Here is a 24,903-nt window from a genome sequence, read left to right on the forward strand (position 1 = left end):
GTTGGAGACACAACGCCCTTTGCTCGGACATTTCTTAGCTTGGCCAAGTCCTACTCATCCTTTAAGCTTCTGCTTAGAACTCAGCTCTTCTGGGAAGGCTTTTTGCATTTTTCGCTCACTTTTCCTTACAGCGCCCTGTAGCTCCTCCTTGATAGCATTTGAATATTATTGTGATTGCCGTGCCGTTGGCTCTATGTCCCATTAGAATGTGGGCTTTCTGAGGACAATTGCCATGTCTCTTTGGTTCAGAGTGACACCCGGCACCTAGCACAGGGCCTGAAATGGGGGTTGTTTACACATCAGAAATAAATACAAATGCTCATCAAAACTGAGGAAGTGGACGCTTTTGCCAAAGAGCAACATGTAAGTGGAATGAGAAAATGAGATCGTTAAGGGCAGACATCAGACACCTCTCCAGGAATGGTGACAAAGACTGCTTAGATGGCCAAGAGGAGGAGACGGTGGCATCGTGATGGGAAGAGACCGTTAAGAAAGAGAAGCTGGAATGAGGGAGTAGAGGCCCTTACTGATGGAGTCGGCTTCCAGAGCAGGTGGGTGTGGAATAGGGTGACTGACTATCCTGGTACGCCTGCGTCCCAGGAAGACCCTCGGTCCAGACAAACCCAGGTTGTTCGCCCTGGGCGGAATCAAGGTGACCAGAGGAGCCAGCGGTTTTGGACAAAGGCACCTCTCCCTTGAGTTATGAGGGAAACTAGAGAGGCTGAGAAGGGCGGGGTAGATAAACAAAGTGTACAGCTCTGAAACCAGGGCAAAGTTCTGTGTCTGAGCCGTGTGATCTTCCTGAACTTAGCTAACCTCTCAGATTCCTGTAACTTGGGATAATTAAACAAGAATATGAAGGCGCCTCTCCTAACTATACGCTCACAGCTAGAGTTAAAATTTTTAGTTTCCATTCTTTCCTCGCTTTTGCCGCAGCTCTCATCCCACCCCGGCTTATCTTTTTCCTGCTATGCTCCCAGAACGCCCGGGCTCCTCATTTGGAGTACTACCCACCGCTAGGGGGAAGAGCAGCGCAAACAAAGATGCGTGCCTGTCTAGCCCGCCCAGGAGAGATCTCTATGATCATCAAGCACCGCGGAGGGGGCGGGGTTCTGCCACGTGACCAGAGTGCCTGGCGTCGGCGCAGCCGTGACGACCGCGTCGCCGTCGCTGGGCTCCTTCGGCCGCTGCGCTTCCCGTTCTGTGCACCACAGTGGCCGCCCCGCGGTCCTGCGGCTCTTCCTCCCGCTGCTGCGGGCCGCGGGGCCAAGGCCATGTCCCGAAAGCAGGCGGCGAAGAGCCGGCCGGGCAGCGGCGGCCGGAAAGCCGAGGCCGAGCGCAAGCGGGACGAGCGGGCGGCCCGCCGGGCCCTGGCCAAGGAGCGGCGGAACCGGCCTGAGTCCGGCGGCGGCGGCGGCGGCTGCGAGGAGGAGTTCGTGAGCTTCGCTAACCAGCTGCAGGCCCTGGGGCTGAAGCTGCGGGAGGTGCCGGGGGACGGGTGAGGCGGGCCCGGGAGAGCTGAGGGTGGGGGGGGGGCGGCGCCCGGGGACGCGCCGGGCTAGGCGACCGTCGCCCGCCCACTCATTTCGGCGGCCCTGAGAGCCAGCCGCTCCCCACCCGCTCCCCAGGACTGGGGGTCCAGTGGCGGGCGAGACGGCGAGGCCCCTCCCAGGCGACGCTCGAGTAATCTCACATTCTGCCTCCCCACTCCAGTCGTTACCGGAGAGAGAATACCGGCGCAGGTGCTCTTCAGTTCGGTGTGCAGGAATACCTCTTTGAAAGGTGACATTTAAGCTGAGTCCTGCAGGGGTGAGATGCAGCCAGTCCCTTGAAGAGCGGGACCGCACGTAAAGCGGACAAAATGACGGTCATAGAGGTGTAGGCCTCACTTGGCATAACACTTTGCCTCCTGTGAACCCTTACATTTGGGTCCTCCTGCCCCCTTTTGGGAAATTAGGTCTGTGAAAGCCTGTTTTTGGCTGAAGGCAACTTCTCTACTTATTCCCATGGGCCTCCACTGTAAGCAGAGGTGCTTACCCAAGCTTCCTTGGGGTTTGGAATGGAATCTAGGTCCAGCCTTTTTAGGGATGAATAAATGGGTGGGAGGGAGAGAGTGGGAGAAAGGAAGGAGAAACGGATTCGGGAAAGGGGATGTGGAAACAGGAGCCTGGATGGAAGGGGGAGGGGAGGGGAGGAGGGAGGAGAACAGTTATTAATCAGGACCGCTAGGAACTGGCTGATTTTCCTTCCCCATCTTTCCTACATGTGCTCAGTGCTGTAAACTAACTGGATTTGGAGTTTGATTATATTTTATTCACCACCACCTTAGCACAGCTGAGTACATAGAGGCATTCGGTGCATTTTTGTTGAATGAATGAAAAATAGAAATATCATAGAGGGAGGCCAGCTAGACCCTCACCAGGGCCTCTCAAAGGGGCATTTCCTTAGTGGAGTCCTTGCAGTCAAAGACTTGCTTTGTTGGATCTTGCTTTTCATGTAGTACTTTGATGTTGTTTGGATATAAAGTTTTAAATTAACTTTTCAGGGCCTTATTTTAAGCAAACTCAAAAGTACAAGACACTGCTATGTAAATCAGAGCACCAGTTGAATACTTCGTAGTGGAGTTGGGGTGGGGCTGTTCCTCGCACAGGCTTGGACTGCTTGTGTCTGCTGTTCTGGTACAATGTTCTCAGCGTTAGGGTTGTGTCTGCTGTGCTGGGTATGGTGTTCTCAGTGTTAGGGTGCCCAGGAAATGGAAATACTCAACAGAAGGCTGCTTATGAGCAGGAATCACACCACGGGGAGTTGCAAGATCTGGAGGGAGCGTTCCTGTGCTCTGGGAGACTGGGGGTGATACCTCCCCACCCACCACACGAAGAGTGCTCTCCTGTAGTTAGCTGAGCAGGTGTTGGTTAAGCAAGGAGCTGGGGCTACACTGAAGACTAAGATACCGAGTTCCTAGTCTAATCAGAAATGTTTGAGAGTGGGTCTCAAACATTGTAGTCTTAGGACCCCTTTACACTCTTAAAAATTATTGGGGATCCCAAAGAGCTTCTGTGTATGTGGGTTATAGCTAGCAATATTTGCTATCTCAGAAAGGAAAAGAGAAAGATTCAAAGCAAGACTACACAAACACGTTGCATTGGCTCAGAGCGACGGCCCGTCTATCAGGTGGCTTCTGCAGAACACCGCACGCTTGTGGGACAGTGAGCGTGACAGAGAGAAGTGCCATCTCAATGCTGAATTCGTGGATGCCCTGACGGGGGCTCAGAGCTGCAGACCCCCACACTGGGCCGCACTTTGAGCATGGATTACATAAATAAATGAGGTCTGATGTATTCTCAACAGTGCTTGATTACAGCAGCGCTACGGAGGAGGACACGGCCGATGCTCCCCGAAGTGGTCAGCGCGGCCTTCTCATTCATTCAGCGGGTTCTCCTCGAACGGACACTGTGCTTGGGGCCTCTCAGAGGGGTCCTGTGCAGGCCGGGTCACAGGGGAACATGCCAGGAGGACGTTCCAGGGCGGGGGGTGACACATGTGAGGCACCAGAGCACATTATTTTTAGCAGCCTACACGTTGTACATGGTGTAGGGTGCGTGTTAGAAGTCGGGGGGCAGTGAGGCCGTAGAGGCCACAGTCAGCTTGGCTGGAGTGCTCGTGTTTCTCCCTTCCCAGGCCTTTGTTCTTCGGACAGTGTTAGGTAAAACGATAATGCCTCGTGTGTGGGCTCCACGAAGCTAGCCCACTCCCCCTGCGGTTTCCATGAGGTGGACCGTGGCTCAGCCCCCCTTAGTGCCACAGCGCTCTCGGCTGTGTGGGGACGGGCCCGGTCACTGCTGTGGAGGGCGTCTCCTGTGCATGTGGTGGGCCGGCAGGAGCCAGCACATTCTTTTAGTAATATTTATTGAGTGCTCTCTGGGGAGATATAAAGTTACAGTAATACAAAAAATAATTGACAGTCTTCACTCTTCCTTCTTCCCATTCTGGTCTGATTACAACGTGGAGAAGCCTGAGAGAGCGTCTTGCTATGAGCGCATATCCGTTGCAGGTGGTGCGGCCCTTGTAGCGCTCTGGGGCCTCCGGGTGCTTGGGGAGAAATTAGCTGGTGTCCTCTGAGTCCGATGTTTCCATGAGTTGAGTCGGTTTTGCAAAGATTAACCAGGAAGCTATTTATAGGGCTTTGTAATGCATCATGGGCCATTTTCCTATTTGTTACGTTGTCTAGAAAGTGGACCCATTAAATTGGATTCAATTTCAAAACAAGAAAGAAATATTTTAACCTTGATGTTGTCCTTAAATCATCATTGACTATATGCAAAAAGAATCTCTAATTGCATTAGGCAGTACAAGCATCATTAGCATCCTATGAACTATATCCAGTTGTATTTACTCCACGTACCCCTAAATTACACAACTAATGAGAGTGTTCTAAAATTAAAACATTAAGGAATCACTAATTTTAGCCACTTAGCTCTGTCTCAAAAAAAGTCATCTTATTTTTTATGTTGTTTCTGTCATTGTAGGGTCTCAGTGATGGAAGGGCATTCACACACCATCCTGCCCGTTAGTTACCTGCATCGTCCGCACAGCAGCCCTGTGTCTGTGTCTAGCACGGTCGGTGGTTTTCAACCCTGGCGACGCAGTAGAGTCACCTGGGGGGACCTTGGGCAGCAATGCAGCGCCTGGGCTCTGCCCTAGACCAGCCACACCGGAATCTCAGGCAGGGCAGCCTGCTTATTGATAATCTTCTAAAAGGTCCAGAGGTGATTTTTATGTGCAGCCATCATCGAAAACCACTGATTTATTAGAGTTTAGATTTTAGGCTAGCGTTTCTCAAACGTTAGCGTGCAGCAGAGTTACCTGGAGGGCCAGCTACAACACTCAGAGTGACTAGATGTCTGGGTCCCAGCCCCAGGCTGATTCAACAGGCCTGGGGCAGCTCCAGAATTTCCGTTCCAGACGGGCACTCGGGGGGTGCTGATGTCGCTGGTCAGGGACCACACCCTGAGGATCAGTGACGGAGGGCAGCGCTGCCCAACAGAGATTCAGTGGAAGCCATGTACGTAATTTAAAATCTTTTCAGTAGCCACATTAAAAAACTACAGGGAAACAGGTGAAACTATTTTAATGTGTGTTTTAAGCCATTCTATAAAGTATTTCAACATATAATCAATATAAAAATTTTTAATGTAAAATTTTACATTTAAAAAAGACCAAAGTCCAGCACTTAACACTCACAGCACACCTCAGTTTGGATGGACCACGTGCCACGTGCTGAGTAGTCAGTCACACGGGGCCGTGGCTACCACGTTGTGCAGTGCAGGTGTACAGAATTCTTCAGGGTGGCCAGCAGAAATTTATGAGATTCAGAGTCTATATAGTCTGCGTCCACAGAGCTATAAAATTTCCTTTTGTTTACTAAAATCTGTGTCTCTGTAGCTCCAGTGTTCTAGTTTTATATTATTGTACAAGTATAACATATCTTTCATCTGAACATCAGTAGCCCTTTATGTTCTTGCAGTTATGCACTTTAAAACCGTATCATTTCGCCCTGGCTGGAGTGGCTCAGTGGACTGAGCGCCAGCCTGTGAACTGAATGGTCTCCAGTTCGATTCCTGGTCACAGCACATGCCTGGGTTGTGGACCAGGTCCCTGGTTGGGGGTGTGTGTGTGTGTGAGGTAACCAATCAGTGTTTCTCTCCCTCTCTCCCCCGCTCAAAAAATAAATTCTTTAAAAAACCCGTATCATTCCATCTGAACATTTCTCTCTCACAATGCAGTAACCAGAATGGTACCCAGTCCTCTAGCTGTAGTCTGACCTCGAAGAAGAGAACAGATCCTGCCCCCACCAACCCCCTTTTTGTGCATGTGGACTAGGATTACTGCAGCCCAGAAGCCTCTGAGGTTTTCTTACAGTAGCGGCTCACACCAAATGGTGGAGCCCGCAAAACTCGCACCTGCTGCTCTGTGATTGGTTGGTTTTGTGGGTGCAAATGCATGACCCTTACATATGTCCCAGTAGCACTGTGGTTCTCAAGGTGGGATGACTCTGCTCCCCTGGGGAACATTGGCAATGTCTGGGGACATTTTTGGTGGTTGTCACAGCTGGCGGGGAGGGAGGTGGTGGCGGTGCTACTGGTATCTGGTTGGCAGAGGCCAAGGATGCTCCTGAACATTCCACAGTTAACAGGACAACCCCCCCCCCCCGCAACAAGAATTACCCCCAAGCGTCAGTAGTGCGGGGGTTGAGGAGCCCCGCGGTGTGTGATGGGTGAGGGCGTGCCCTCAGGAAACAGCGGGGTGCCCTGGGGCTCCTCTGGGCAGTGATCGCCGTGTTCTCACGCGTGTCCGGGTGCGCTGGGCTCCCTCAGGGGACCCGGGCTGGCCACTGTCAGAAAAAGGGGATTTGTCTCTCTGGATTTTTCATTTCGATTATTTTTAGCGAGCTCAGGAAAGTTTGGTAAATATAGAAAGTGTTAATGATCTACTTTAACCTTTACTTCTAATTCTGCTACCTCAAAGTAACTACGGCTGACATTTTGGTGCCTGGGTTTGCATCCTGGGTCCACCACCTCCTAGTTACGTGACCTTGAGCGAGTTGCCAGTTGGGGCGGGGGGGGATAGTAATAGTGCCCGGCTCAGAGTTGTGAGGGCTGAGCACACTTACTGCAGGTGGAGTGTGCACAGCAGTGCCCGACACTCGGGGGGAGGAGTTTAGGCGGTGGTTTTGGTGTTCTTTCTTTGCTCACGTCTGTGTGTGGTGTGCAGGTGAGCCTGCTGGAGCTCACGCAGTGTAGTTTCATACCCGCTTTTTTGGCTTAAATGGAGAACATTTGCCCATGTTCCTAAAAGTTCTAAGAAAGCATGTTCCTTTCTGTAGAATAATACCATGACTTTGGATATATTAAATGTAAAAATAAGTAAAGATAATTTTGGGCTAAATTACACCTCTTAAGCTAGATTAAAGAATAGACCTAGCGGTGGCAGATGCTTAAAGGTTTAAGAAAAGTTTGAGAGGAAAGCTTAAACTTGAGAATGCGCTGTTCCTTATCTGTTCCCCTGTGGTGGAGAGGAGACCGCCGTTGTTGGACTTGAGCGGGAGACTCCTCGCTCCGCTGTGGGGCTGCTGTGCTCCAGGCTCCGCCTCCGGCTGATGCAAAGCTTCTTGGTTTCTGGTTTATACAATCTGTCATCTTTACATTTTTCCTCGCCCCCTTGCAAAAAAAATAGTATAAATCCTTAAACAGTTGAAGAGGTTCCTGCCTCTAGAACTTTCTGTTGAAAATTCATTTTTCTGAGTTGAAAGGTGAAAAAACAAAAACAGCCTCTTTCTCCTGTGCGTTTACGCCTGAAGTCCTTCTGGAAGTGATACGTTTATGTTTTGGAATGAGAGTATCACAGGTTTCCGTTTGGAAGAGCGGACAGTTTGGTGTGAAACTGGGCCACTGTTTGGCTTCAGAACGGCTTGTTTCCTTGGCTCTGAGGATGCCGGGCTGTGTGTGTCTTTTTCGGGCTCTGTGTCTCTTGGGTCCGTGTTTGTGCTATACTTTGGAACTTTATTGTAGAAGTCTTCTAGGGGTTTGAAAGTAATGATAACTCTTAAAGTTTATTAGCAGCATTTTCATTTGGGAAGTGACACAAAATGAAAATCATGTTCAGAGTTTTCACTGGGCAGGAGTGGCAGCAGCAGTGGGGCCCGTGGGCGAGAGGGGAGGACCCGGGGAGGTGGGAGACCTCCGCGGCCGGTGCGACCCACCACACCTCGTCCGAGTGCCCCATGTTCTTAGGGCCGGAGCAGGACGCTGAGTTCAGTTGTTTGTGTTGGGAGCTTGCCAGGTTACCATCTTGCGGACACTGTCTGCTAGGTGACCCGTGAGTTAGCTGGGCCTCCGTAGTGAAACGCGTGTCAGGAGAGAGGCCGTAGACGTGACTCACCACTTTGGAGGAGCGTCTGGGAGTCAGAGCCCTTGAGAAGTGGCCTGCAGCGTCCTGACCCCAGTGCGTGTATCACCGCCCCGCCTGTCGAAGCAGCTGAGGCCCAGGATGTTGGATGCCTTTCCTCCGTCAGCCCGCCGCTAAGGGGGGAAAGCGTCCTGGTTTGTCACTTGCTGCGCAGGCACTGTCGTTGGACACCTGCCCCGCGCTCTCCCCGCAGGTCTGGGGAGGATCAGGGAGCGTCAGCTGAGGCTGCCTCTTTCCTCCTTGCGAAAGATGTGCACCGGCGGCCTAGCGTGAGCCAGCGTTGGTTTCGGCGCGCTGAATTAAGTTTTGACAGGTTTTGACCAGCGTTTTTGTTTTGACAGCAATTGCCTGTTCCGAGCGCTCGGCGATCAGTTGGAGGGCCACTCGCGCAACCACCTCAAGCACCGGCAGGAGACGGTGGACTACATGGTGAAGCAGCGGGCCGACTTCGAGCCCTTTGTGGAGGACGACGTCCCCTTTGAGAAACATGGTAGGTTCGCGCGGGACACCGGATCCTCCGGGAGGAACGCGCCGGTAACCAAATCCACCGGCCTCCCCACCTCCCAGCCGGGGGTCTGGTTACCTGAACGACGGCGTGTATTCGGCACATGCTCGTCGGCTCTGTGGTGGGCCGCATGCCGGGCCGTTGGGATCCAGCAGGTTTTGATGGGAACGCCCTTCATAAAGATGATGATGTGAATGGACTTGGGGGATGCAGGCTATAAAGTAGTGTGCGTAGATTGGTCCTATTTTTTTCTTTTAAAGATTTTTATTTATTTATTTATTTATTTTAGAGAGGGAAGGGGCGGGGGGGGAGAGAGAGAGAGAGAGAGAGAGAAACATCAATGTGCAGTTGCTGGGGGCCATGGCCTGCAACCCAGGCATGTGCCCTGACTAGGAATTGAACCTGCGATGCCTGGTTTGCAGCCCCCGCTCAATCCACTGAGCTATACCAGCCAGGGCAGATTGGTCCTATTTTTAAAAGATATACACACTAGAAAAATTCTGGAAAGACAAACATTTTATGGTTGTTTATCCTTGACTCCACTTATTTCAGAAGCCTACTTACTCTCTTTAAACTCCTCTAAAGGGGAGATAATAATAGCACCTGTTACAGGCTTCTTTGGGGAAGATTAAATTGAGTGAGATAATTAAAATAAGTTCTTCACTGTTAGCCATCTGGGGATGATGGGTCTATGTGTATTTTAAATTAGTGTCTGTAGATTCTTCTGATTTCATTTTTTTAACTTTTTAAATGTTTATGTTTTGATTATAGGAGGGGAGGGAGACAGATGGAGGGGGGGTGCAGAGCGAGAGAGAGAGAGAGAGAGAGAGAGTTTGATTTGTTTTTCCCCTTACTTACTCATTCGCTGGTTGGTCCCTGTCTGCGCCCTGACCGGAGACGGAACCCACAGCCTGGGTGTGTTGGGATGGTGCTCTCATCACCTGCGCTGCCTGGCCAGGGCTGTAGAATTTCCTGATTTTAAATGATCATGTATTACTTCTATAATCAGAAAAATCAATAAAGTTATTTTAATTTCTCACCAAAACCCCAAACACATCCTGTTCTATTTGGGGGCAAATCTTTAGTGATTTTAATTGATGCCTTGGTAGGCACATATCTAGCAAGAAAATGCGTATGAGCTTTTAAACTTTAATTTGACAGGTGTTTACTGAGGATGTACTATGCTGGGTGCTGATATATTTATGTTTTACAGTAATGTTTCCATCATGGGACTCAGTCTGCTCTGTGTCTTACCCGGGAAGAGACAGTATTTCCTGGGCTCCAGAGCACTCCTCGGGGGACCATGTCAGGGAGGAATGGGGAGAGGGGCTGGGGAGGGCGAGGAGTCGGGAGGCTCTCCGCACTGGCCGGATGAACGAGGAAGAGCGTCTCCCCCAAGGCAGCTGCTGGGGGTGAGGACAGGGGTCCAGACCAGGACACCGCTGGCAGTTTGACTGACAGGGCTCGCTGGAGGCAGAGGGACGGGAGAGGGGGAGGCAGAGGTGACTGTGAAGATTCATTCCATCTGGGGAGTGGCCTGGGGGCTGTGCTGTTCGCTGTGGAGAGGGCAGCTGTCAGTGATTTGCAACTCACAGGGGACGGACTCATTCCCTGGGCACCAGCAGTGAAAGGGGCACAGCATCCAGACACCCCGTGGGTCCGTGCTGCCAGTCACTGAGCTGATGGCCCTGCTCCCTGGATCGCCCTTCGCCTGGCACACAGCACGGTTTCCCGGGTGGTCCACGGCCCACAGGCTAAATGTGGGTCTGTGGGGCGAGGTGTGTAGTTTAGCTGCAGAAAGTGAATTGTGTCATTGATCCAATTAAAATAGTTTGGATGAAGAGAGTTTTTAGTGTGTGACTTGAAATTCCACTTGCAACATCCTCAGTGAAGGTCATTTGGTAGATTTTGGGGTGTGACAGGGCAAGGAACTTGGGTCCAGGGTGAGTCCCTCTAGGTATCAGTGGGAAAACTTTTCTCGAAATGTCACGGCGCGTCCCTGATCATTGTCTGGCGCTTCACGAGGAGTTGGAGCCTCCGAGTGAGAGGGAGCTCTGGCTGCCGTGCGGCGAGGGAGGGGCCTCGGAGGTCTGCACGTGCTGTTTGCGTGTCGCCTGAAGACCAGACTTACTGCGGTGTCACTCGTGTCATAGTTTTGGGTTTCGGATGTCCGTCAGCCTTGTTCCTCTGAGATTCTTGAGGGCGGGGGCTGGAGGCACTCAGAAGATACTTGTTGAGTGAATAGATGAATGGCTCACTTAACTTTTCGGGACCTGGTTACCCTCGCATCTTTCTGTATCTTTTAGGATTATTTTCCTTCAGACGGTGGCTTTGGAGAATCGGCAGTGCCTTTTCTCCAGCTGTGCAGGTGCGCAGACGCCTCCTCTCCGTCTCTCCCTATCCCGGTCATTCATCGAGTCCTGTCATGTCTGTCCCCGTATTCTTTCCTCTCCTGCTGGCTCCTCAGGAGATCAGGCCTCTGTGGTCATGTGGTTGTTTGCCTAGATCTGTTCAGCGCTCTCTCGAATAGTCTCATTGTCCATTGACCCATTCAGTTTGCTTTTAGCAGCAGAGTACTGACCTGTGTGTATGTCTAGTACATCTCTCCCCTGTCTGCAGCCCCTTGACTTCAGGGTAAAGTCCAAACTCCTGAGCACTTTGGGAGCCGTGATTTTCTTATTTCTCTCCCCTCATCTCCCACCCTGCTCTCTTAGCATGGTGAGTTCCTGCAGACTCGGACCTGCCTGCCTCTCTCCTCTCTCTCCATCTCGTCTCTGCCTGGAACATCATTTCCCTTCTGTGTCTCTGTCTTCCACCTGTCACTTGGGAATTAGCTTAGCTGTCTAAGCCGAGAAGCATCTCTGGTAACACCTGACCTCCCCCCACTCTGCCTCACTGGCATACGACCCCGACCTGGGTCTGCAAGCGTGGGGTTTCCTGGAACCACTCTCGGGTCCGATGATTTGCTACAAGGGCTCACAGAATTTACTGAAGGGTCTTATACTCACAGTTACAGTTTATTACACGGCAAGGTTATAAGTCAAATTTAGCCAAAGGGCAGAGTCTGGAAGGTTCCAGACATGAAGCTTCTGTTGTCCTCAGGATGCACTGTCCTCCTGGAACCTGTGCGTGATGCAGACAACTGTCAGCCCCGAAGCTCCCCCGAACTTTGGTGTCCCGTTTCACTGTGGGGGCGTTATTGACCGATTGCCTAGTTCCCTGGTTTCCAGGTCTGGCTGATGTCATGTGGTCAGAGGCGAGGAGCCCACTGCAAATAGCACAGACCTTCCTGTCACTTGGGAAACCTGAAGGGTTCAGAGGTTATCTCCCAGGGGCCAGGGACAAAGGTCAGACCTTTCTTTGGGCAAGGCCAGATTCTTTACCTGCATCCCTTCCCTGTAGCACTCACACAGCCACAGGGCCTGTTTTCTTGTTCGCCCCCCACCGATGGTGACCTTCTCCAGGGCCCACTGTGACGGGCTGTGAAACAGCGCGGCCAGAAGCCAGGCTCTTGGAGTCAGGCGGCCCGGGCTGTAATCTCAGCTCTGCCGTGCACTGGCTCTGTGAGCTCGGGCACAGTTACAGATTACTCCGTGCCTCGGTTTCCTCATCTGTAAAATGGGGTGCACGATAATGCCTCTGGGGTGTCGTTTTGAGGATTAAAAGTGCTAATCCATGAGGAGGAAAGCCGTGCTCAATACATAATGTGCATTCATTAGTGCAAACTATTACAGTCACTATTGTTACATTTCCTGTGTCTTTTGTAGAGATAGGCTTATAGGAAGCGTTCAGCAAATACGTATTGAAGGAATAAGTAAACGAATCCTTTTTTATGAATGATCGGTGCGCTCTCGAGTAGCAGTCTGCACACTGTTCAGGCACCCAGACCCCAGACCCGGACAGAGCCGGCGGGCCTTTTCGAAGCACGCCCTTGTTTCTCACCGTGTGGAGCTGAATGAGCGCTGAAGCATGCTTGCATTTGGGTTTTCTTATTACAAAGACTTCAGTTTTCTCTCCTGCTTCCATGCAGTGGCCAGTTTGGCAAAGCCTGGTACATTCGCTGGCAATGATGCAATTGTGGCCTTTGCAAGAAATCATCAGTTGAATGTGGTGATTCATCAACTTAACGCCCCACTGTGGCAGGTAGGTCACCAATTCAAGAGTTCATCTTAAGCCCTTCTTCATAAGTTGCTTTGGGGGTGTCCTGAGTGGTGGGGCGTGGCTGTTGCTATTGTACCGTGTAGGGTAGCCTGGACTGTGAGCCTGACCAGAGACCCCGGAAGCTTGAGGTGGTTTGGGGTTACCCTGTGCCAAGTTCAGATGCAGTCTGGAGTATATAATTCAGAAACCTTTAAATGCCAGAACATTATTCAATGTTCAGTTAATTGGGTAGTTTCGGGGCAGGGAGCCTAATGTAGAAATACTGTCGATAATTCTGTAAAATGTCTAAGTGGTAACAAAGGATCAGTGCACAGAAGTGTAGTTTGACGTATGCCTAGTCCCGCATATGTTTGTGTTTTTTAGGTGGAGGGGAACAGACCAAATTTACCCTAGTAACCATCGCTAAACAGGACGTTCTGATTTCACGGCCTAGGATGTCAAGTTCCGTTTCTCTGGTCAGCTTGCCTGTGTGTGTGGCTCCCGCGGTTCATCCGCAGCAGATGAGGTTTCACAGCAGGCCTCCCGTGTGCGGTTGGACGGCAGAGCACGGCGCTGAGCCGTGTGGTTTCCCTTTACTCCCCGGGTGCGCAGCGCTTTGGGACCCTGAATTGCCCTGACCTCCCTCTTTCAAACCCGGCATTCGGTATGGAAGGCCGAGGGCTGGGGGACGGCGTGTACAGGCTACCGCCCGCGCTCTTCCTCCTTACGTTCAGAGTGCTGCCTGCACCTTGCAGCCCCGCTCCTGCAGGCTGGGCATGCGGCTCTGCCAGTCCTCCCCCTCCACGCCTCACTTTTTTTTTTTAGTTAAGTTGAAATATAAGAATTATAGAAAAATTTGAAAATTCAGAAAAGCCAATAAAGGCAAATAAAATTCACCCAGAGTCACATTCCCTGGAGATGGTTACCGTTGACATTGTAGTGTGTATCCCCGTCACTCACACACACTCTCAGCTGTGCAGACAGTCATACGTAACTGGGAAGATTGGTATCGCGGTGTTTTTATACACCCTTCAAACACACCTGCGCACACCTAGACATGTCCTTGTGTGTGTGGGCACACACTCGTGTGTCCCTGTGTGTCACCATGACACAGGCAGCGGTGGCCTTTGGCTCACTGTTTTCATGTACCATCAGCTCGTATTTTCCCGTGTAAGTTGTTTATCCACAACCTTTGCTTATTAAGAATAAAGGTGAGTTTATAGAGATACAATTAACATATTGGAAAATTAATCCTTCTCGGGCGTGTATTTTTTGGGGCAAATACAGTCATGTAACCACCGCTGTCCCTGTCAACGTGTAAAGCTTTCCCATTAACCCCCAGTCGTCTCCACGTGCCCTGTGGCAGCCCCTGTCCCCCCGCATGTCCCCGGCGTGGCAGTCCCCAGTCTGACTTGTCTCTCACAGTCTGGCCCTCCAGAATGTCACCTTAATGGTAGTAGACAGCCCTGGTGTCTGGCCTAATGTCCTTTTAAGACAAAATGACAGCAAGATAATGAGACACTCAATGGGCCGGTGAGGAATTTTACAGGGAGGGCACTGTGGGGGTGTGTTCTCCGGGCGGTGTCGCTGGGCACACCGACGCCGGGGGGTGGGGGGGAGCGTCACCTGTGGTGCGATGCTCTCTGCGAGGGCGGTCTTCAGGCCAAGAACGCTGTCGCCTTCCTCACCGCCCCAGCTCTGTGTCGTTAAATCACTGCTGGGAAGCAGAAGCCATCAGAATCATTTGATTATCTAGCAGAATGACCCTATTCTTGCAGGGAAGCACACTCAGTGTCATCTGAGTGACCGTAGCCTGCTGCTTCTGCCTTCGACAGCATAACTTTATGTTTGCTCCTCAATTATGCAAGTAGTTGTAGAAAATAATTCTGCATAGTTAGAATTTTTTCAAATACATTTTTATAGTGCTCTTTTTCATGGATTGCTAAATATTGAAAGTATGTGTTTTAAAATAAATATGTTTGCTGTATAATGGAACTATTCACTGGATCTCCCCCATCTTCCCCCCACCCCAGTGACACATCTTACGAAATTTAGGAATTGAAACCGCTTTGGTTGCTACTGTCGTGGGTAAGAACTCTCGCATTAGTAACAGGCGGGCTCATGCAGCAATAGAGACATGGAAGCCTGTGTACTTTCTGTGGGTACGGACGGAGCGTGTGCCCCTGGGAGCCATGTGGACACGTGTGACGCAGGAAGTGGGGCTGAAGCAAGTCTGCACTCGCCTGTGGGCCTCCCCCCTCTGCCCCGCCCCCAAGGGCCTCCGCCCTGAGGGAGGTGCTAGTGCCCAGGGGCTGACGCCTGTTTAACCTCTGAACTCTGCCCCGGGTTTCAAATGTGCGTTTTCACATGGACTTATTTCCTCGTGCTTCCACACCAAGCACATGGACACGCACGTGCACGGGTGGGAGAAAGAGGAGTCAGAACCGCTCTGGACGCACCCGCTCATTCCCAGTCGTTTCACACAGAGCCTGTCGACTGGGCTCCCTGGGCCGTCCAGGTGGTTTTTCCCTCCGGGGGCTGCCGCCCTCCAGATTCTCAGTGGCGTCCCCTGCTCTCGCTTCCAGATTCGTGGCACGGATAAGAGCAACGTGCGGGAGCTGCACATTGCATATCGGTACGGAGAGCACTACGACAGCGTCCGGAGGATCAACGACAACTCCGAAGCTCCTGCCCATCTCCAGACGGATGTGAGGGAGGCCTCTGTTTGCTTCTGTAGTCTCAGCTCCGAGTCTCAGCTCCGAAGGAGCCGGGCGGAGAGCTGGGAGCCCGGAGCTAGAAACCAGCGATGTTTTTATGGGCACTTGACTGTAACAATCTGTGGACTTGTTTTCAGATTTTATTTATTTATTTTTAGAAGGGACAGGAGGGAGAAAGAGGAGAGAAACAACGTGTGGTTGCCTCTCATGTGCCCCCTACTGGGGACCTGGCCCACAACCCAGGCATGTGCCCTGACAGGGAATCGAACCAGCGACCCTTTGGTTCGCAGGCTGGCACTCAGTCCACCGAGTCACACCAGCCAGGGCTCTTATGCCATTCTTACCGGACAGTGATCCATATCTTGGGCTGCTCTCTTTAATACTTCTGCTGTGGACTGAAATCTCAGTGCATGGATGAAATTTAGCCTACTCATAGCTCTTAAGATTGTTTCTGGAATCTTTTTCCTATATATTTCAATGTTTTTGAGATTAGAGTGTCTTCCTTAGTTGAAGAATTTGAACATAGTTTGCAAGAGTTCCATGATGATTACTCCTAATATTTCTTTTAGTTTCAGATACTTCATCAAGATGAATCAAATAAAAGAGAAAAGATCAAGACAAAGGGGGTCGACTTCGAAGACGACCTGCAGGACGAAGTGGAGGACGCTGTCCAGAAAGTCTGCAGCGCCACCGGCTGCTCAGTTAGTATCTCCGCCCCGCAGCGCCCGGCCCCCACGCCGGCATTGCCGTGCCTGGTCCCCTGCCCGTTCTGCAGCAGCGTGCCCGCACCCCGTGGCCGGGACCGGCCCGTGACACTTGTCATGTGCTGGGGTCGTGTGATACAGCCCAATGAGCGCTGTTGATTCGTTACTCTCTCGTTTGTAGACTTGACCCAGTACTGCTCAAAATCCCAAGGGGGCATGTGGGTTTTTTTCTGATGTTTGTACAAGTAAAAGCATTTTATAAAGGGTATTTATTTATATTAACCTGTTATTCATGTGACCAACTTTATTGAACACCAACATTTTCTAAATGGAAAAAGTCTTGAAACTTTGTCTAAATTCTCACTGTTACATCATTTTGTTTATCAAATTATGGCAGTAGAGAGAGGTAGAAGAGTATTTCCAGAGTCTTTAAGTGTTTCTTTGTTTCTTGGATAGGATTTTAATTTGATAGTCCAGAACCTGGAAGCTGAAAATTACAATATTGAATCTGCAATAATTGCCATGCTTCAGATGAACCAGGGGAAAAGAAATAGTAAGTCCATGATTGATATTTATAAGCTTTCAAAATGTATTGGTGATTTTCCAAATATTTGTTTTTAATCAAGTCACAGGAAGTAGTTGTACTGTCCTTTTGTGTATGCATTTAGCAACTGTTGATGAGCACTGTCTGTGCAGGCTCCTCCCCTGGTTCTGGCCCCGCCTCCGGGAGAGCGGGGCAGTGATGGAGACCGATGCGTGACTGGCACAGTGTCGCCCTGCGGAGGTGCGGACCCAGGGTGCCGGGGAAGGGCTGCCGGACCCCATTTTAGAGGGGTAGAGAGTGTCAGGGGAGACTTTATCCTTTTAGAAATAAAATTTCTTCATAAAATAAAAAAAGATAACTAAAATTGGATGGGGAGAAAAATACCCTGTTGTTCCAGTGGAAATATTTAGATGACTAGCATCTGTCCACTGGTAATAATCCAGAATTATTTTTACTTGAACTGGGTTTAATTTTGTGGCACAGAGGGAGGGAGGAAGGAGGATGTGATGTCTGAACAGTTTTCTTGAGTCATCCATCGAAAGTGATTCCGATACTTACTGCCAGACACCGTGTGGCAGGTGCCGTTCCTGGTGCTGCGGTTTTCTGTGGGACGGGGCGTGCTGCCACCCACTCGATCCATGTGCTGGGCCGTCTCAGGGGCAGCGACGGCCTGGCCTCCGTGACTGGAGAGCAGCCCCGTCCGGTGTCTGTGCCACCTGGTGTGCCGAGTCCGGGGCGGGTGGCTCCGTGAGGCTGAGGCACCACAGTTTAAGTTTCATTTAACTTTGAATAGTCTCATGTAGCTGTGGCTGCTGTACTGTAGCAGAGCTTTAGATCCTGTTTCTTTTTCTGGCTTTGGGGTGCAAATGAAAGATTACCCCCTAAATATTCATGTTAAAAACTGGTTTATCTAATGAAACGAAACACTCTGCTTATAGGAAGCTGATGATGAGGCTGGCCAACAGGTTACTTACAAATTTCCAAAGTTTGCCAATATTTTTTCCCTATGTTCCCTGCTGTACTGATTTGGATGTTAGAATTTACCTCAAGGAAACTTGCTCTCCAGATGATATTGAACTAGGGGCCCAGGTAATTTTGGAGTCACTTAATAGGAATCAATCTGTGTAACTATATATTTTTGGTTCTCAATTTTAATAAAATACCTTTCTTTGGAAGATGCAGAGGAGAGCCTTGAGCCCAGTGGCCGAGCGCCGAAGCAGAGTGGTCCTTTATGGGAGGAGGGTGGCAGTGGCACCAGGATCTTTGGAAACCAGGGCTTAAATGAAGGCAGGACTGACAACAATAAGGCGCGGGCTGGCCCTAGCGAAGAGAACAGAGCAAATAAAAACCAGCTCCCAAAGGTACGGAAGGTGGGGTTGCAAGGGCGGGCGGTGGGCCGCTGTAATTCAGTGGCAGCGGTGGGAACTTGGGGCTCGTCTTAGTGCATACTTTCCTTCTGGTTTATGAAGTGGCAGGAAATACGGGGAGTGCGTAAGGGACGGAGGAAGCAGAACGAAGGCCCCTCTCCTGTGCGGTGCACGCGGTGACGACCGGAGGTGAAGCTGCACTTTGTGGGCGTGCACACCCGCCTTTCCCACCCGGCGTTCCTGTGGGCACGGCTGCTTTCCATGTTAATTCACGCTGTAAAACCCCATTTTTAAAGAAGAGATTTTAGAGAGGCAGGAAAGGAGAAAGGGGGGAGAAACACGTGTGAGAGAAACATCGATCAGTTGCCTCCCGTATGCGCCCCAGCTGGGGATCAAACCTTCAGCCCTTTGGTGCAGGGGACGGTGCTCCCGCCCGAGAGCCGCCCCGCCAGGGCTGTGCAGGCCCATTTTTAAATAGATGTCGTGTGCGGTGGTGAACACCTGCAGCATTTATTTGTGTGAATCTGTATTTTGCATTACTTTCTTGGCTAAAGTCCCAGGAGAAGACTTGATAGGTTAAAGGGCATGGATATTTAATTTTTTTTTAAAAGGCTTTTTGGTAAATTGTCAAGTGCTTCCCAGAAAGGTTGTGCAGCCCCCTCGCCACCCCCCATGCCTATGAGTAGTTTGTGACAGACGCCGTTTGAAAGACGCCCGCCAGGAAGGCCCGAGCCCACAGTGCAGCCTGACGTGAAGAGCCACGGGCGGAGCAGACATGCTGGGGGGTCTGCAGTCGGGAGCGTCACTCGCCTGGGCCTCTGGCACAGTGGAGGGCTGCCTCTTGCTGGCCTCGGGCTGGTGTTTCTGGGGTCATTTTGAATTGGTTTGTGAGGAGAGTGGAGCTGATTTTGTTTGCTAGCTCACAAGGGGATGGGGTGTACATTTAAATGGAAATTTGAGCAGTAATGGAAACCACGTCAGTTTGCTCTGTTGCGGGGGGCAGGGGGGGTTCTCTGTCCTGGTCTTGATGGGAGGTGGCCTGTGCTCTGTACCTCCATCAGCCCCATGCCCCCAGCAGGTGCAGCCTGAGTCGGGGAGCGGGCGCCTCACCCGAGGCCTTGTCTTGCAGGTCAGCAGCCGGCAGCGGAGAGAGCAGCAGCGCCTGGAGAAGAAGAAGCGACAGGAGGAGAGGCACCGTCACAAAGCCCTGGAGAGCAGGGGCGGCCACAGGGACAATAATAACCGGAGCGAGGCGGAGGCCAACGCGCAGGTCACCTTGGTGAAGACCTTTGCCGCGCTCAACATCTGACTCACCCGGCCGGCCGGGTGTTGGGGGAGGTCATGGAAGGCGCCGTGCGTGTGTGCAGGGCACCGGGCTCCCCGGGGAGGCCGTCCCTGGTCCCTGGCGACAGCCCGCAGAAGCACCGGGAGCCTGGAGCGTGCCCGGGGTTGGTGTCCGTGCTCGGGGCCGTCTCGTTCGGGGTTCGTTGGCGATGTGTGTGGTTCAGCGGGAGTCCGGGGAAGCCGTTCGTTCGTGTTCTGTGACGGACGTGCTGAGCTTCAGGGCGGATCGCTGGGTCAGGAGAAGCCTTGTGGGTGTGACTCCACTTGTTCTGAAATGCTGGAGTCAGAGTTCAGCGGCCCGGGATCTTTCCCTAAGCCTTGGGGGGGACTTTTGCTGTAATAGTTCATGAAGTAGTTTAGATGGATTGCCGGAAACTCAGAATGACAAGGTTCCTTTGTTTCTCTTTCAGTTTTGATCAGATATATTAATATACAGGCTAGTCTGTAAGCGATCTCCAACTCAGGAACGTGGCTAGACTTAATTTTAACTCACGTTGATCAGAAAATACTTCAGGGTGTGTGCTCTGCTTTCCCCAAGTTCTGGGAGCGGGGGTGTGGTCTGCAGTCCGAGCGGGACTCAAACCAGGTGTCCGTCCTCCCTGACTCTGCTGCCGTTGCAGACGGGGCACAGGTGCGGCTGCCGTTCCCACCGCAGCCGTGTGAGTCACGCGCCCGACTGCCAGAGGCCCGGGCCCTGCGGGAGAGGCGGCATGTTGTTGAGACTTCGGTACTTGGGTTTGGACGCGCGCGTTTGGGGCTCTGGCAGCGTGAGAGCTCAGCAGGGGAAATCGAGGCTGCTCTTGAGTGTTTGCCTGGGAAGAGGCTCAAGAGTTACCCGGTTTTGTAGGGGAGAATGTCGGGGAGAATGTCTGGAAGAATGTCTGAGGTTGTTCGTCTTCACATTGTAACTATTTTCTTCCCCACTTTTCTAGACGTAGTTGCCTTCAGAGAAATAAAAGGTAACTTGACCTGTTGCTAAATTTTTGTGTGTGTTGTGAAAATGAACCACAAAATGCTGCCTTTATTTCTGTTCAAGCCCTGTCTGGGATCCTGATGTGGGGGAGCTCCCGAGCGCCCACCACACAGTGTCGGTGAGTCGGGGGACCAGCAGGGCAGAGGCCGTGCCCCGCGGAGCGCTGCAGGGGGCGCCGCGGTTCCACGGCAGCAGAGACCGGGGCAGTGGCGGCCTGTCGTTCCTGAGACTGGGGTAGGTGGACGTGACCCTGGAGACTGGAGTGTCTGACGTGGCCAGTCTTGCATAGTCTTTACCTTTGGGGGACCCGGTACTTAGACGGGAAAGACATGCCAATGAAAAGGTGAAGGGTTGCCTCCGCCATCTGGGGTGTCGGAGCTGAGGCGAGGGGGCCTGTGGGCAGGCGTTGGTGGCGCGGCGTGCCGTGTCCGGGCTGGCCGGGTTCACCTGGTGGTCTGCTGGTAGGCAGTTTGCTTTCTTCGGTTTAATGACGAGTTTTAATTTTTTGCTTTTTTTCCTTTGGTGACTTTTTGGGGTTGGAGCGTCAGTTGCCTCTAGGAGTTGGTCCCCGGATGTGGTAGTCTGGGCATGTTCTGGCACGACGCACTCACTGTCGCCAGGTGGAGAGACCGCACGGCGTTCTTTCCATGCGGCCAGCAGAGCCCTGAATCTGAGGGGCACCAGGGCTCCACGCAGACAAGTGAAGGGTCCCCCCGCCTCCCTGTTTCCACGGGGGTGGGGAACGTGGAGACCAGATTCCCCCAGAAGACCAAGACTGTGCGCCAGGAATCCCGGAGAATTCGGAGTCAGAAATAGCTTAAGGGAGACTCCTTGTCAGAAGTGGTAGAATCGCTTTCTTTACTTTGTTAGTGAAGGTGGCCTTGGGCCCTAGCGGGGTTTAGGAGTTGTAGAAGCTGCTAAAAAGTTGATAAAGAATATGGGGCACATTTATTTATGAAGTACCTAATTCTGATAACAGGCTCCAGCATTTCTGGGGTAAGAGAGCAGTGGTTTTAACAACTAACCCGATGGCTCCAGTAAGGTTCTCTTATTGCTGTTCTGTGGCTTCCCGGCTGTGCCCGGGCCGTGTTGAGCACGTTAACCATCGGGGTGGGGACGTGTACACCCAGCTGCAGTGATGCCTTTGGCTGAGGGTTTGAATGTGGACTTCACCTTCTCGGTTTCCCTGAAGAAGGAGGTGGGTGGAGTCTGTGACTTAGTTGCCTTCATAGTCACTTGAAAATCGCTTCACGGGCTGCCGACGGGGAGGCTGAGTTCAGCCCCGCACGGCCGCTGTCGGCAACTAGTCCGCGGGAGAGCCTCGTGCGTGCGCTCCCGTGAGGGGGCGGGTCTCTCCTGCCCGCTGTCCCGTCTCGGCTGCCACGTGGGGCTTCGCGGCGGCCTTCAGTGCCGCCAGCAGCAGGGTGGGGCCAGCAGCAGGGTGGGGCGGCCATCCAGAGCTGCTCAGTAGTCCTGGAAACTGTACATGAAGGTTTTATGAATAAAAAAAGTTTTTTTTTTAAAAGAACAAGAAAAGATTGTAGTGGCAACAGCTTTGTACTGGAGAGGTAGGTGTATTATTAAAAGAACAGAGAACCGCAGCTTGTAGGCGATACCGGTGCCACCAGGAGGTATTAGAGAGAGAGAATGTGCGTGCGCATTCAGTTTTTCACTGGCACGAACATGTGCCTTCAGCACTGGTTGAGGAATTGGGGCAGAAAGGAGAATCTTGAGTGTTGGCTGAGGTCGTCTGTAGTTTCTTTTTTAAGCTCTGAAGACACTTCCAAACCCGTTTCGGATCTGAGGCCTTGCAAAGGGGGATCTCCCTCGTGGAGCACCTAGCGCTGGGCCCCGGAGAGCCTTTGCGTGGGTGGTGTAACATGCCCCGTTTCCCCGGGGAGCTCTCGCAGCGTGGAACGGTACGGTGGGGGCGGGCGGGGGTGGACCACGCACCCGGGGAGAGCTGCTCACACGGGAAACATGGGGGTCAGACGGACTTGGGCATCGGACCGCACTCGGGCGGGTCCCTGTCGTCCACGTGCAGTTTCTCTCGTTCGGAGAAACTCGAGACTCTGCCCGGGTTTTTCTGGGTGGACACAGAGTGCGATCAGTTTACCTCCGCGCAGTGTGCAGCTCGGACGTTCGGTCGGCGAAAGGAAACCGGACTCCCCGTCAGGGCTGGCGGGGTCATGCCGGCCGCGGGGCCTGGGGGCGGGTGGGGAGGGGGCTGCGAGGCTGCGGCCCTCACGGCTGTGGCCTCTCTGGCCCCCACCCCGGGCGGCGCACAGCTCGGTGCCTCTGTTAGTACCTCAGGCCTCTGTGGCAGACCCTCAGGCTCAGGGCCCGGCGCGGCCTTTCTGTTCCTCATTCTCCGGACGCTGTCCGGCCGTCTCAGCTTTCAGAACCAGCGTGGCTGAAACCCGGGCCTCCCGACCTCGGTTCCAGGGGACTGGGGCGTGGCGCTGTTTCCAGGTGTGTTTTCCCGAGTCTCGAGTGGATTGTGTTTTTCGGCTGACGTTGAGTTGGAGATCCAGATGGCATATTTAAATCGGAGCAAGTCTCCCACCGTCTCCTCTCGGAGGGGGAGTGGAAGGTGTGACTCGGAGACAGCGAGCACCAGTCACAGAGCACCAGTCTCAGCTCTTGCGCAGCGCGGGAGCCCGGCTTGGGGCTCTGTCCCCAGGTGGAACCCCTGGAAACCCTTAGGCTCTGAACCGTTTTCCCTGAGGGGTTGCTTTCTAGAGTCTCCCTCTCTCCCCTCGTGAGACCGCTTGGTAACACCCTTGCAGGGGAACCGGAGGAGAGGGAGGTACCAGGAAAGACTGCACTTCGGTGAAAGCACGGCTTCCGTGCAGTGACTGTGTTTGAGCAGGACACCCCCAGCGTGCAGACCGGCTCACCGGGCCGGCGGTCGGGGAAGCCTTGACCTCTGGACAGAACAACTGGGCCCGGCCTCAGCCCTCTGCACGTCTGCGGCCAGCCGGTCGCTGCGGCCAGCCGTCCACGGCCAGCACGTGAGCTCAGTCCCAGGCCTGGGCCTGGCGGGTCCCTCGACCAGAACTTGAGGAGCACTGGTGTGGGGCTCCTCACACCTTCCCCCTCTCCTCGTTCGTTTCCTTGGATGCTGCCCTTCTAGCATCTTCCACCAGCACTGCGCTCAGGGAGAAGAAAAGAGCCAGGACCTCAAACCTCCGTGTTCCTCTTCCTGAGGCAGACGTGCGGGGGCGTCAGGCCCCCTCGAGGAGGAGGGCGTGCATGTCTGTGGGGAGCACGGGCCTCGCAGGCTCAGGAACCTTCTCTCTTCTCGTTGCACTATGCTTGTTCTAGCTTCAGTCTGGAGGTAAGTGTCAGACCTCCGTGGGGTCACGACCCGCAGACCCAGCAAGCCTTGCCTTATCCCTGGAGCTCAACCGGAGAAACGGGACCGTCGTCCGGTGTCCAAGTCCATGCCCTCTAGGCTGTTCGTCTCTTTCCACAGACTGTGTTAGTCCGAGCCGTTTCACTTTTTATCTACCAAAGTACTGTACTTGGCTATTTGCAGTGTTTTCAAAACCAAATGTTCCTTTTATTGTGTTTTCAATCTTCAATACTTGGTGCAATAGAAGCTGCAAAGATGTGCCACTTTATCTATGGAAAGTTTATTGCATACCAATAAATTCTAGTTTAAAGACAAAGGTGCACGTTGTTTGTGTCTCTCCGTCACTCGCTGTTGGAGCACAGGAGTCTGCGAGCGCCTCCTGCTGAGCGTCCTCTTTGGAGACCTGGCGCGGGAGGTGTGTCCTCACGGAGTGCTGTCTCAGCGCCTGCACGGGCGTTCAGGGTCTCGCTGAGCTGAACCGGCGGTGGGAGTGTCGGTGCAGGCGAGTGCACACTGACAGAGCCGGCCGGAGGGCTGGACACTCGGGGTTCCTGCTCGAGGTCTAAGAGAGCCTCTGACCGTTGCGAGCAGAGGAGTCGGACACAGCTCTCCGTGGCCGCCCCCGTGGGCCTTTTTGGAACTCGGAGAGTTGGACCCCATCCTCGGAGGGGGCGCACTCCGCCTGACACACAGGGACAGCGGTGACTCAGCTAGAAGCCCTGGCGGGGGGGGAGTGGCCCAGCCCGCACCAGGGGTCCGGTCACTCTGAGGTCAAGATGGGTTTCACCGGGCCTTGCCTTGGCTTTGCAACTCGAGACTCCCACTCCTGATTTTGTCCTCGGTGCGCCTTGAGGCACGAGTAAAACATCACAAAACACCCTGCTCCAGGATGGCTCTGGCCGGGGCGCCCTGGGAGCGTGGTGAGGCAGACCCCGAGCCCTTCTCTGGTTGTATGGGGCGAGGACCGGTCCTGCCACTTCACCGACGCTGGCTCAGCAGGAGGCCAGATTTCCCACTTCCGAGAAGCTCGTCCGCGTCTCCCTGTGGTCGAGGGGCTTCAGTGTCTCGAGAGTCCCTTTTTATTCAGTTCGCCCGGCCATCCAGGAACTCCCCCCACCCACGTTTACCGAACCTGCACTACCTGGGGGTCCTTTTTTCTGGGCATGAGTCCGGGGTGGGCCTCAACAGCGTCCAGTCCCGGAGTGAGTGGAAGCGGGGAGAACACGAGGCCCCCAAAGAAGGTACTGCAGGGAGGACTGTGGGCTCAGAGGGAGCTCAAGGAAGCC

The 24,903-nt window shown here is 52.9% G+C and overlaps 1 protein-coding gene across 2 annotated transcripts; it reads left to right on the top strand.

The window, feature by feature from the left end:
* Positions 1-1,145: 1,145 nt before the first annotated feature.
* On the top strand, positions 1,146-23,933 carry OTUD3 (OTU deubiquitinase 3). 2 transcript variants are annotated; one of them, XM_045859279.1, is made up of 9 exons: positions 1,146-1,498; positions 8,307-8,455; positions 12,501-12,613; positions 15,196-15,318; positions 15,897-16,028; positions 16,488-16,584; positions 17,752-17,936; positions 18,045-18,131; positions 19,072-19,208. In XM_045859279.1, exons 1-8 carry the CDS (start codon positions 1,275-1,277, stop codon positions 18,120-18,122), a joined length of 1,101 nt encoding a protein of 366 aa, XP_045715235.1. In that variant the 5' UTR covers positions 1,146-1,274; the 3' UTR covers positions 18,123-18,131; positions 19,072-19,208. The 2 variants fall into 2 exon arrangements, with proteins under 2 accessions (XP_045715235.1, XP_045715234.1); XM_045859278.1 differs by lacking the exon at positions 18,045-18,131 and having other exon boundaries at positions 19,072-23,933.
* Positions 23,934-24,903: the final 970 nt, after the last annotated feature.

The sequence above is a fragment of the Phyllostomus hastatus genome, unplaced genomic scaffold (genome assembly GCF_019186645.2).
Source record: "Phyllostomus hastatus isolate PE091 unplaced genomic scaffold, TTU_PhHast_1.1 phas_scaffold_182, whole genome shotgun sequence".
NCBI lineage: Eukaryota > Metazoa > Chordata > Mammalia > Chiroptera > Phyllostomidae > Phyllostomus > Phyllostomus hastatus.

Coding starts and splice junctions, on each gene's coding strand:
- OTUD3 (XM_045859278.1), top strand. CDS start 1,275: ATGTCCCGAAAGCAGGCGGCGAAGAGCCGGCCGGGCAGCGGCGGCCGG. Junction 1,499..8,306: donor CGGGAGGTGCCGGGGGACGG/GTGAGGCGGGCC, acceptor TTGTTTTGACAG/CAATTGCCTGTTCCGAGCGC. Junction 16,029..16,487: donor GCAGCGCCACCGGCTGCTCA/GTTAGTATCTCC, acceptor TTTCTTGGATAG/GATTTTAATTTGATAGTCCA.